Genomic DNA, 12,451 nt, shown 5'->3' on the forward strand with positions numbered 1-12,451 from the left:
ACTGCTGACTGGTCTTCACGTCACTTCATGATTTGTGGTGTCACAAATGTTGAAGAATCACCAACACATCGCAACAAAAGGTTGCTAAAGCATTGCGCTCGTGGTCTCACTGCAAGACCTTCATTTGTTTAGAATGACAACTTATTTCTCCTGATATGCTTGAAAAACAATCTGGCAACAAAATTGAAATGACTGTAGCGAACAGAGGGTTAGACAATCACATACCGCGGGCTCGACATGTGCTGTCATTGATCCTAATACAGTGCAAAGACTACAGTGCAAGGCCAAATGTGTCTGCACACCCTCAAAAAATACACATAACAGCATTTATGACTGTGCTACAACCATGGAACAAACAGCCTTTATGTAATATGCAAGCTGCGCATGCACAGATAAAGACATAGTGGCTAGCAGGCAATGTGACGCGTCATCCACACTAAGTGTGGTACAATGAGTGCCTGCCAGGTTGCAACCCCACTCGATCTTGCAACCAATAGTGCATTGCAACTGATGCAGAAACAATTTAGTCAATCATGAAAACAGAAATGAATCAGAAGAAAACTGAAGCTGAAGCAACCAACTTCTACTCACAGATACTTTCTGGTTGCGAAGGCAAAGCCATGGGGGTCTATGAGCCCACAGCTAACTAGGCCTAAATGTTGCACACGACGTGCTTTGTCTGCTTAAACAACCATTTGTTCCTGAAATGTCTTGAAGCCTCTCAGGCAAGCTGAGCAGTGAGTCAGCACACAACAAATGCCAGAAGCTATGAATGCCACTGTGTTTTTAGGGGAATTGTAAAACTATCGACAATCTAAAGTTTACAAAAACTTAAAAAGCAAACGAAAACGTGAAATGTCTATACTGACTCACAAATATGAAGTATCTTTGCAAATTGCATGCTACAGCAGAAAAAAAACTTTCTGAAGTTCACAAATATTTTACAAAAATTACGGGACTAGTATTTCCAGCAGTGCTGCAGCTAGTAAGATCTAGTTCGGCAACTTTGCCTTCCCATTACAAAAAAGAACTCCGCAGGGATAGATATTTGGTTCTGCATTTAAGTGCCATTGGCAGGCATGTGGTAAAGCCATTGCATACATGACATGCAGTGTACAGGTCGCAAAAGAAACTGTAACAAATGTTAAAAGAAAGTAAAAAGGTAGCCAATCACAAAGTACTGTACTCGGTGCGTGAACTTGTTTCTTGCTTAAAATAATCAGTGAATTGGTACAAAGGCTGGAAGTGTGCACTGCACGTATTTTAACTTGCACAACAACACATTTTCCACAAGAAGAATGGCATCGATGTCTTGTGCTAACTGTTCGTCTTGTGCTGGTTTCACAGGTTTAACACACAGAATACTTGCAGATACGTAGGACAAATTGACACACCCACACTCCAGGTTAATTTTCACCATGAATTACAGCAGCTTCCTATTTTACAGAACATCTCCACCCCACTTCTCGCGAACGCAATCTCCATAAACATAATGCATGAAGCCCACCAATTAATATCAAGACAGTTTGTGCATAAAAAGAAAAGTATCGATGCACAAAATCAGCCTGTATATAGACTAACATGTTTACTCCCACTCTGCGTTAACACAGCCGTCAGCATGAGCCCCTAAAAAAAAAAGGCTCACGCAGGAAGCTCTGCGAAATTAACTATGACTGTCGCACCTACTTCCAAAAAACCAGCGACTCACAAAAGCGAAATCCCGAAGGTCAATCATGCACACTTCCCTCAATGCTCTTCAGAGCATGCAATTTACACTCCTGGCAACAACAACTAATGTTTGTAGCGAACCCAAAGCGAGCAGACCACATCCACAACAATGCTCGTGGGATGCGTACCCACCACATTAAGACAGCTTAAATACTGAACTATTATTACACATTTATCACTCCAATTATCACACATCATCTACAATGGCCAAGAAGGATAAGGGAAACCAAGCGATTGTTTCTTTTTTCATGGGACTGTATTATTAATTATACATGAGGGTTAAATATGCAATAAACTTAATAATATTGACAAAGGACAATGGAAATGAACTTGTAAGAAAAGACCTTTCCACAGGTGGGAACTCACACCCTCTGCAGAATGCATGCAGTGCTCCACCAAACGAGCTATAGTGATGGCTACCCCTTCATCTACTTTCTTGGGTTACTTATGCGCATGAATTTATAATCTAGCTTTCAGGAGTGTTAAACAGGACCACTTGAGGCCACAGCAGATGTAGAACACCCATTAAACTGCATCTGTCACATAGTAAGAGGTAAAAGAAGAAAGCTATTGGCCAGCAAGTTCTATTTATTCAATTCATTGTGTAGTGAGCAGCCCAACTCTGGCAGCCCTGATGCCTTGAGGATATAAACAAGTGCTTTTGGCCTGTTGCTTGTTTCCAAGACCAAATGTAATGTTCGCCCCAGCATCCATCAAGCGATGTTTCTTTTATATGCAGTGTGATGCCTGCAGTTGACTGGATGTCTACATTCACTGCCATGGCCTCAAGCAGCGCTGGCTAACAATCCCTGGGCTAGATTATACATACATGCAAAGTCTATCACAAAAAACTGAAGACCAGCAAGCTATTGCCCCCAACAGCCAACTGGCCTACACTTCTTGCAATAAGGTTCACATAGACAAAGTGACTCAGCTAACTTTAGCCAAGGTACTGAAAATATGCTGCAACACTAAAGTAGGATGCGACTAAAAGAATACGCTTGGTTAGCCTTATGAGCTAGTTACACTATCTTGGTACTTCATCTAATTGTGTATTTAGCCATGATTTCAGTCAAGTTAGTCAATTAGTCAAATTAACTTTGCAGGTTATCTTAAATTTAGTAAGAAACTTCCATTAAGAAGGTTGTAGAGCATGCTACGAAGTGTCAATTCAGCACTCTTTAACCTTCAAGCTATTACGCCACAATATTTTTCCACATCATAATAAAAGCACGTGAAATATTGGTAAAACAGAATGCTTCTCTACCCATTTACGCACTGTGACTGCAGTGCTGTCAATCGTGCTGCAAATGAAGAAATTGCACTTTTAACTTAGTACACTGCTGATGAGACATCGGCAGGATAGCACTACAGTTGCTGGCAACGAGATTCACAGCAGTGATTGGCTTTGTTTGTGCTACTAGAATCAACAGGCACAGAGGCTCCTCATAGCAATAAGCAGACTGAAGGACCTAAAATTGTAGCTGCCCTGTCACGTTCTTCATGGCAGCACACTAGATTAAATGCAGTATTCATTCATGCACTGTGATCAAGGCCCACAAATGGCTGGTCACGTGGTCTCTTTTCATATTTTGCAGGCTTTCTTTACAAAGTGCAAGAAATTACTGCATAACAGCTAGAAAGTTCAAACGTGCTGGATTGAACATTTCTTAGGATGCTTAACAACCTTCTCATTGTAAGTTTTTCCTTAATATTAATGTAAAGTTTATTATTTTTTGGCTAATTATGCAATTAGACAAAAACATTTTTGAATGATGCGACTTGCTCTCCAACCCCCATAAAGTGGCCAACAACATGCTTTCAGCCATGGCCTATAGCATAAAAGCATAATTTTAAAACAGCTAAAATTAGCAGGGACATCATGTATATCCAAGAAAATAAACAGCAGGTCAGGCATTGCCATGGCTCAATTTGTAAACTATCGCATCTGCCACACAGAGGTTATTGGTCAGGCTCACAGCAGTACCAAACATCTATTAATTTACAGTTTTACTTCCCTTTTTCTTTATAGAATATACAAAGCTTACTGCAAATTTTGCTCTACCTATAGTTGCACAGCTCATTTCTTTCAAAAAGGTTAATAATTTCCCCCATGCTTTTCTTGCCTTCATTGGTCTACTAGCTTCACATAGCTGCTAACTAATAATTTAACCTCTAGGTACCTTTTATTCTTCGCTCACTGCAGAAGTGATAATCGGGCCACTTTCAATTGTGTTCAACTGAAAGTCCTTTGAATCCCTTGTGATTCATTTACATACAGAAGATGTAGTGTGCATTTTACACTACTATGAACCTCAATAATAACTGAAGTATAATAAATGGTTAAAGACACAGTGAAAGAAGTGAATATGCATGACAGTGAATTAATTTATAATTACTTTCTGCATTACTTTACCTGGTGGTTGAACATCACTTTGCTTAAAAAAAAAAAAGAAACTGCAAACAAAGGGCATGTCCTCCTGCTATGTAACAAACTGCCATTCAATAACCAAGAGGAACACATGAGTCTCTGTAAAAGGTTATTCAAACCAAAGTATGCAAGGAAAGTGCCTTTCTTTATTACTGGCAAACACCACATCCACTTTCCATTTATATCTGCCAACTCTGGTGGAAAGTGCTAAAAAGGCATAAAGTGAAGAACAGTATCAAGCTGGGCAAGCTAGCAAAACACAAACACAACCGCGCACGGAAGAGAGAATACACCTTGTGTGTTTACACCTGTGTGGTGTATTCTGTCTTCTGCGCTACATTTTATGCTGAAACTGTAGTTAAGGATGTTAGAAAGATTGCACTGCACACACATGCTTGCCTACTTGTCCATATGATAGCAGCATGCCATCTATATTGGTGGCCCTGTGGCATTTCCCAGAGCCCCAGACCAAAAGCAAGAATGTATGGAAGCCCCATTTTCCTTGCAAAGTCACAACCTGACATTGTGACTGTATATGTATAGACACTGACAATGATTCCTAAACTTAAAGAGCTCGATTTTCCTTCTCATCTTTTCCAAAATTCCAGCTAGAATATGTCACACAATTCTTTTAGTATATGCAGGGCTTTATGGCTTTCTCTTGTGCTTGCTTGAAATGACACAGGACGCACAACAGGGAATTCATTTAAGTTTTAAAAAGTTAATATTTAGATCCACAAGTGTATATTTTCCTCATTGCAGTTCCAAGTAGATGGTACCAAAAAAGTTCTGCCCAGCCTCTTCTTTCCAGCTGAACAGTTTTTAGTTTCACAGATGTTAATGAAACAAAGAGTCAATGAATCACCCAGTGGTACTGTGAAATGTTTTAAGTTTTAGATGCAAACACTGATGAAAAATTTGTAAGATGCATTGTTCCTTGGATAAGACCAGAGTACCATCACAAAAGTTTTATGCACTGCATTTCTTGCTTTTTTTCTATAGCTGTCAACTTCATAATTGCTGCATGAAGCCACAATTCCCTAAGCGCACCATTAGCAACTGACTATGACACCTTTTAATGCAATCAGATGAAAACACGCACCAAGTGCTGCACCGCTTCAGACATGAAGCAGAAGACTATTTACATCTTCGAAACAGTAGGTGGCCAGTCAAGTGGTATCGCAAACTACTCAAGGGCGTGCCAGTCTGCTCAGTGCAGTGGTTGAACAGAAGGCCATACAATGAGCAATACCATGTCTCTGAAAGCTGCCAAAGTGACCCTTCCTATTGTGTCCTTTTAGAAATGAAGGAAGATGCCCTCTCCCCTCTTATCCCATGGAGTGTAGAATGCACTCTGCTTTGCAGCACACAAACAGTGTTTCTGTATGCATCAGTGGCATCTAGCAAGTCAGGTTTCAGTGACATGAATGGTCTCTTGCATCATGCCCATCACGTCCACTGCTTTTGGCAAGCTTTTTGAAATGGTCGCATTAAAAGGTAACATAATTATTTGTTGCACTTTCGAGGGATTGAGCCTCTGTAACATGATTAATGGGCTGACATATATCCAATAAATAAATAAAAATGAAACTAACATTTTATACCAGCGCTTCTTGGTCATCGAATGGCTTGGCTGACACATAACAGCATCAAAGAAGGCTTCCTGCATCATGCACACTAGATAACAACCCTGGTACATACTAGACTTACAAAACACACCTAGGGTGGTTAACATGTTAAAATATTGTGAAAATATGAAATGGGACCCTTGCGCAAGTCACTAAGTGTCATGGCATGGCACCCAAAAGTCACTCCAAGCATTGAGTTTTCACAAATATAGAGGACGTTTTAATCATGCGTCAAATATAACTTTTATGCACCACTTGTATGTTTGCAATCTTTTCATTGAAATTAACATGTCAAGTAAAGTCAATATTTGCTAGTTATAACATTGTCAAGCAACCCTTCTAACAGAGCCTGGTCCTGCAAATACCCAACCCCACACCCAAGCAGTAGGAGGCCGTGCTGACTAGTTCGGGCCCTCATAACCAGTAGCAACTGGTGCGGCGGGCCCGGGAGACAGCAAGAGCCACAGGAGCCCTGGGCTAAGGGCGCCTCCCCGCACACGCAGAAAGACATCTGCTTGTCCCTTTCTTTTCCCAACATTTTTCATCCTCCTCCTCTTTGCAGCACTAAATTTAGAAACAATTTCATTGTATCCAGGTAACTTTAGATACATGGTGTGGAAGTGCTTGTTTCTGCAACACTACAAAAATTAACTATGTTTTAGGTTGCAAGGTTCTTTCCACCTTGACTTTAGCCTAAGTTCCCCCAACTGTACTTTTTGTTGCTTCCAGCTCTTTAAAAAGCAAACAAATGAACCACAATAAAATAAAACACATCAAAAAACATTACCTGTAATAATTTGAAACTTCAAAGTCATGGTAGTTTTTTGCAACTTCTTATAAAGAAGGCAAACAAATAGTTAAGCCACATGATGTTCAAACGACGTGATACAGCAAGACGGCTTAATGCTTTACCTTTTTCCTGCTCCAAAGTGACAATCTGATATGTGAAGTTCAACAACACTTCTGACATTTATGCACCTTGATTACCCCAGAATTTTTTTCTTTACCCTTTACAGGCACACGCCAGACCCATCAAACAAGCTATTTTAGCTAAATGCAACATAAAGCATATAAGCTATTCTCTTATTATGGATACCAAAAACGACTATGCGACTGAACAAACCACAAGGCAAGTGCAGCAGTTTGAGGTAGTTGGCATTCCCAAGCACGAAACAAGTAGTATTAATGGACAAGCTCTTTGCTGTCTATTCTAATAAATCATCAGAGTGCGAAATTTCACATTACACTGGCACAGTAAACACACAAAGTTCACAATTCTCAATGTCCCTATGTTGATGAATTTAGTAAAGAAGCTTTTGCTTTTCAATCTGAAGGTATTTAAACAGTGAAGAATTTAAAAGTCTGAGCATCTGTACTATCTTGATCAAGTAGGGCAATCTTATGAATTAGGAAAAACTTGAGGCTATTACAAGGAGCATGTTACATTTAGTATTATCCCAGCTGTCTATCAACACACTGGTAGCTCTCTGCCACGTGCACTTCATGAATGGTGAGGGTAAATTACACACATTGTATCACCAATTCCCTCATACATCATGTGTGACACTTTATTTACATCATAGCTTTTATGAGCAAAGCCCCTTGCCGTGCACTGACATTTGCAGAGTATAATTATCGAAATTCACATTGCAGTTATTTCTTAATGGAGTAGTTTATCTAATATTGGTGCATGATAGCATTATCTTAGATATTTTATTTTTTTTCCTTCATGTGGAGCACCCTAACGTAACAGTACTGGCATAAAGGTTAGCCTGGCATATTACCATTGTATGTACAGTCGCAGCCACTGCTAGTGGGAATATGAAGCTGTGGCATTGCTCTGTGGACAGCCCGACCACCAGCGCCTCATGAAGTCTTGCGGCACATGTGCAATCAAAGCGATTGGCGAAAAGCCTGACAAGCTGGCTACTATGGTGAGTCATCTGCCAAGACTTCATGAGACGCAGTTGGTGGCCCTCTGCAGAGGGCTGCCATGAGCTCCCGTATTCCCGCTAGCAGTGGCCGCGCCTCTACATCATTTTATCATGTCTGTGTACTCAGTCCCATCGATGTGTCCCCAATACACATTCATGAACTTTCACTGAACCATACAGATATGCTTGAAATGGTAATGTTGAAAGAGAAAAGCCATCAAGAATGGCCAGAGCCATGAAGGATCCCTTTGCGGTAAAAGGCAGCATTGAATCTCAATTCTATGGGCACCAACCAGAGCACCACAGACAATGTACAAAAGCACTCAAAGAATGCCATAGTGCGCATTTCAATTACAATTTGCAAGGGGTAGGAGCACTGACAGTTGCCATATATGTGTTTGTACAGTGTAATGTCACTAGGTGCAATGTAAAATGACAATCACCATTGCAACAGTACTGCAAAATCAAATATGCATCTTGTGTTATATTTGTGGGCCAGAGTTTTGAGGCATTCAAGCTTTAATGAAACCGTTTGCTTTGGTTTCACATGTATAGATGCATAAAATTTTCACAGGTGCAAAATTGTTCTTCAGATTATATGCTCATTTGTATAATGCATGGGCTCATTACAATGCCCACAGAAGACAAGGGTGACAGCAGGCTATCCTTGCTGCATGTATGCATGTGCAAGTTTTTCAACGGCTTCAGTAGATTGCTTGAATAAAACTGAGTGACACGCATTCTCCCATGTGCCCAAAACTTGAGCAAGATATAGCCTGGAACTCTGGAGGTGGCAAACATGACTGTGATGGTACAATTTAAATGTTTCATAAAATAATGCACCGTAAGCAGTTCAATAGTAGGTGGATGATAGAGAGCGCCATCATGAACTATTTTATGCCTACTGGTTTAGTCGTAAATAAAATTATGTATTTACAGATATGTACCTTGTGAACCACACGCCACTAACAACACTGAAGATAGTTGCGGTCGTTAAAAGGCATTTGTGATCAGTGACGTTCTCGACGAGGCTAACCATTTGGCAATTAGGACCCTCCCTTCTCCCCTTCCCAAATGCGGTGGATCTCGTTGAAAAGTGAGACGTCTTCTCTTAACGCCTAGCCGAGACGAACATACCTTTCTATAAGCCCCACTACCAGAAAATCTTGATTTTAGATTATTACCAAACATTATTACAGCCTTGCGTGAACACGCCTGTTTACGAGCCTCCGTGTTCAGTCTGCAAATGTAAACCATCACACACATTTTTGTAACAAAGGATAACCATTGATATCTTTTCATACATTTTTAAAATGTGTCCATAGTACTGAATAACTGAAGTCACTTCATACAGGTGTGCAGGTTTTGCAGTCACAGTTATCACACAGCCACGTGTTTTTGCGAACAAAATGAACCCAAAATAAAGAAAACTGTGTTATCAGTTACGTGCGCACAACAGCGAGCAGCACGGGTTAGGGTGCCGCGCGCATCGAGGCAGCCAGCACGGGTCGAACGACGACGGCCTCGCCCAAAAATTTACTCGGATAGACTAAAAGCACCAATGCGCTGTTGTATTGGTTGTCATGTAAACATTCACCAAGGACTCACTCAGAAGCAAACATTTACCGACAAATATCCCAACAGCTGAAGGTTACGTCATGCTCAGAACTAGATTCAATCAGCGATGTGCAGGAACAGAACCACTTACATGGGCGTTCTGAACGCAGTCCAAGACATTAAAATTGTTTTTCAATTGGCTAGGAGAGCACAGATGCTGCAATTCACTAGCACATGCAGGATCTTCAGCTAGCTTCACAACACTCGGCTGCTCAACACGCCTTGATTTGCTGGCAGCGCCAGGAGCCACGTTGTTGTTCAAACTGTCATCCTGCGCGCTTACACTGGCACAGTACGCGTAAGGCGCGTGCTGAAGTACAACGAAAGTGAATAAAAATGCGAACACACAGCACCACGAGTTCCTTTGCCAACACGCCATGCTACTATGCGGCGTCACCGAAACAAGACCGTTCGTAAACGCCATGTTGCTGTTGACGGCCCGCCTAAAGTAACGCCAACCCTGCCGCAACGTACAGGGCTGATGCGCTGACCAGCCACAATAGCCACATATCCACCCCATGCGCGCAGCTCTCGAGACGCGCGCGAGTTGCAAGCGCCAGCGCCCGCATGAGGGCGCCCGCTACCCCTCAGCAAGAGCTTGGTGGCGCAACCCACTACCCCGTAATAAAGGGGACGCTCATAACATCCATCCATTTATCGACGGCTTCCTCAGTCATAGACATAGAGTTTGAAACTCTAGATCTTCCAGAGAGTTTCGAACAATAATTATTGTATAAAACTCTATGATGTCCTCGGCATCATAAAGTTTCTCACTAAATTACCTAGAGGGAAATCTGGCGCTGCTGCGCTGTGGTGTGCATAAGAATGCCGATATATTGTGACTTCGGATTGGCATCGTTGTCAGAGAAACAGGACACCTTGAAGACGCGCTTGGCAAGCACCGTTCCGTCTGTCACAATGATTCATTTTCTACTAAAACAGCACGTGAAAAGCTGTTTTGGTTTTATTATTACGCAAAAACATGTTTTGTTTAACTATGAGAACTTGTTATTGTGTGTACGATTATATGTTACGTAAAAAGTATCAGCGGGCCGCTAAAGTTGGAGGACAGACGACGAGATTCGCGATCGCTTCGAAACAGTTTGTCGGCTGTTCTTGCTTTTGGTCGCTTCGTCATTCATTGTAGGTGAGTAAAAATGTAATATGCGTGAATGGAAACATTTTATGAAGACTTTACTTTGAGAATGCGTTATTTGTGTAGCCGTATCCACGTTTTAGACGAAGCCTCGTACAACACCAGCCAACACAAGCCTCGCAGACACATATACCTACAGTGTACTACACTCTACACTCTTAGGCAAAGTTACAACCTTTGGCTTGCCCCTTCTGCCACACAACGATAATCGTCATCTGCCTTGATGCGTTTCCTTTCTTTAACGCTGCGAGCCCGGAGCTTTCCAGTAACGAACGGCACGCGCGTTATCAGCATAGAACATAGAGTTTCATATTAGTATACCTAGAGGCAAATCTGGCGCTGCGATCGTTCAACCATCATGGGAATGATGGGAAGTACAGGCTTCGGATTGGCATTCTATTGACTGGCGAACTAATCTACAAGTATTTTTTTTTTTTTTTTTTTGCAGTTTTGGTTGCGCTTCAAGCGCAATTGCTATAACCTGCAGTGGGACAGCGCAACGCAAAGCTCTCTGCCTTTGTTATGTTGCTCGGAGTGGCGATAGGGCGCTGGGCCAGCGACTGGGACGATGCTTGTGTCGCGGTGTGGCGTTGAAGCCCTGACGAGAAAGCGGCGGCATCGTAAACGTTGAAACAACATGTTTTGAGCGTTTGGACCTTGGTTTGTTAAGTGTGTTATACCCGTGTCACACGGGCGTTTGGAAGGCCTTCCAACCGATAGTCAGTTGACTCAAAGGTCAAGTTCGAGCTGCTACACGGGCGGTTTCGAAGGCCGCCGAGTCAACAGTCTGTCGAGTCAACGGAGCACCCTACAACTCTATCGAAATCTCGATGGCCTTTGAGCAACGGAAGCGGAAACAGCGCGAACATGCCCTCTCTCGTTCACAGTGTGCTCGTGCTCACGGTTAGAAAGAACAAATCAAACCAAATGTTCTAAATATACTATATATGAGTGTTATTCATTATTCAATAAAGTGTTTTTGCCACTTGACATGTGCGAACACACAACAAAACGGCAGCCGCATCGAGCAGCGCAAACGCTGCCGCAGTTTCGCTACTCAACAACTTAAAAGCTAAACATATATGTATGGCAATGTATAAACAAATTTTTTAATGTATAAACAAACATAACAGAAATTATAGTGCTTTTAAATGGTTTTATATGTTGTTTAACTTTTCGTGACATGAAAACGAAAATAAAGATCCGCAGCGCCACATAATTTTTCGAGAAACGCCTGAACCACTCAGCGGCCTTTCAAAAGTGCCGTGTAGCAGCGCGACAACTCCTTTGAGTCGATAGAGTGGTGGCGTTTCAAAGGCCGTTGACTGGAAGGCCTTCCAAATGTGCCCGTGTGACACAGGTATTAGGTTGGCACTGTAGCGTTACGTGCTTTATGAAACTTCAGAATAGGACAAAGAAGGCACTACTTATACAAGACACATACAAGCTTCTCTTGGCTTGACAATCAAATTTTATTGAGAGCTTCATTATCCATTGCTCGTTTATGTGCTCATTGAAATGCGTGTTTTAGGACTTTGAGAACACAAATTTGTGGTAGGAAAGGTTGCTGCTTCCTGGATGTACTCTGGTGTCGCAAAATGGGTAAGTGCAAAGCCACGCCATAACGCTTCGGAAGCGGTACGTCAATATTGTGCACATTATATTACCCCTTCATCTTCTTCATCTGTATATATTCATCATCATGGCCAGCGTCATCGTCTTCAGCGCGCGACCTGCGCAATAAACCGTTGAGGCTTAACAGCTGTCTCGCAAGTGGTGGAGGCTGCTTTCGATTCCTTGGTCCTCTACGCCTTCGAGTTTCCCTGGAGCTTCGTTCTGGCCGCCGCTTGCTCCACGAGGAGGATCTTCCAAGAAGATCAAGATCCTCCAGGAGCCTCCGGCGTCACCGTCTCTGTTCCAGCGGTCGTTCCTTCATGGGCCGTCAGCACGCGGCAGC

General features: G+C 42.2%; 1 protein-coding gene across 1 annotated transcript in view; it reads right to left on the bottom strand.

The window, feature by feature from the left end:
• Window positions 1–9,848, bottom strand: part of Glg1 (Golgi apparatus protein 1) — a 121,853-nt gene extending 112,005 nt beyond the window's left edge. Inside the window, exon 1 of the mRNA XM_075668674.1 lies at window positions 9,430–9,848. Coding sequence (XP_075524789.1) covers window positions 9,430–9,762 — 333 coding nt within the window. The 5' untranslated portion in view covers window positions 9,763–9,848. The remainder of the gene's footprint in view (window positions 1–9,429) is intronic.
• Between the last annotated feature and the right edge of the window lie 2,603 nt (window positions 9,849–12,451).

Source organism: Dermacentor variabilis, chromosome 1 (assembly GCF_050947875.1).
Source record: "Dermacentor variabilis isolate Ectoservices chromosome 1, ASM5094787v1, whole genome shotgun sequence".
NCBI lineage: Eukaryota > Metazoa > Arthropoda > Arachnida > Ixodida > Ixodidae > Dermacentor > Dermacentor variabilis.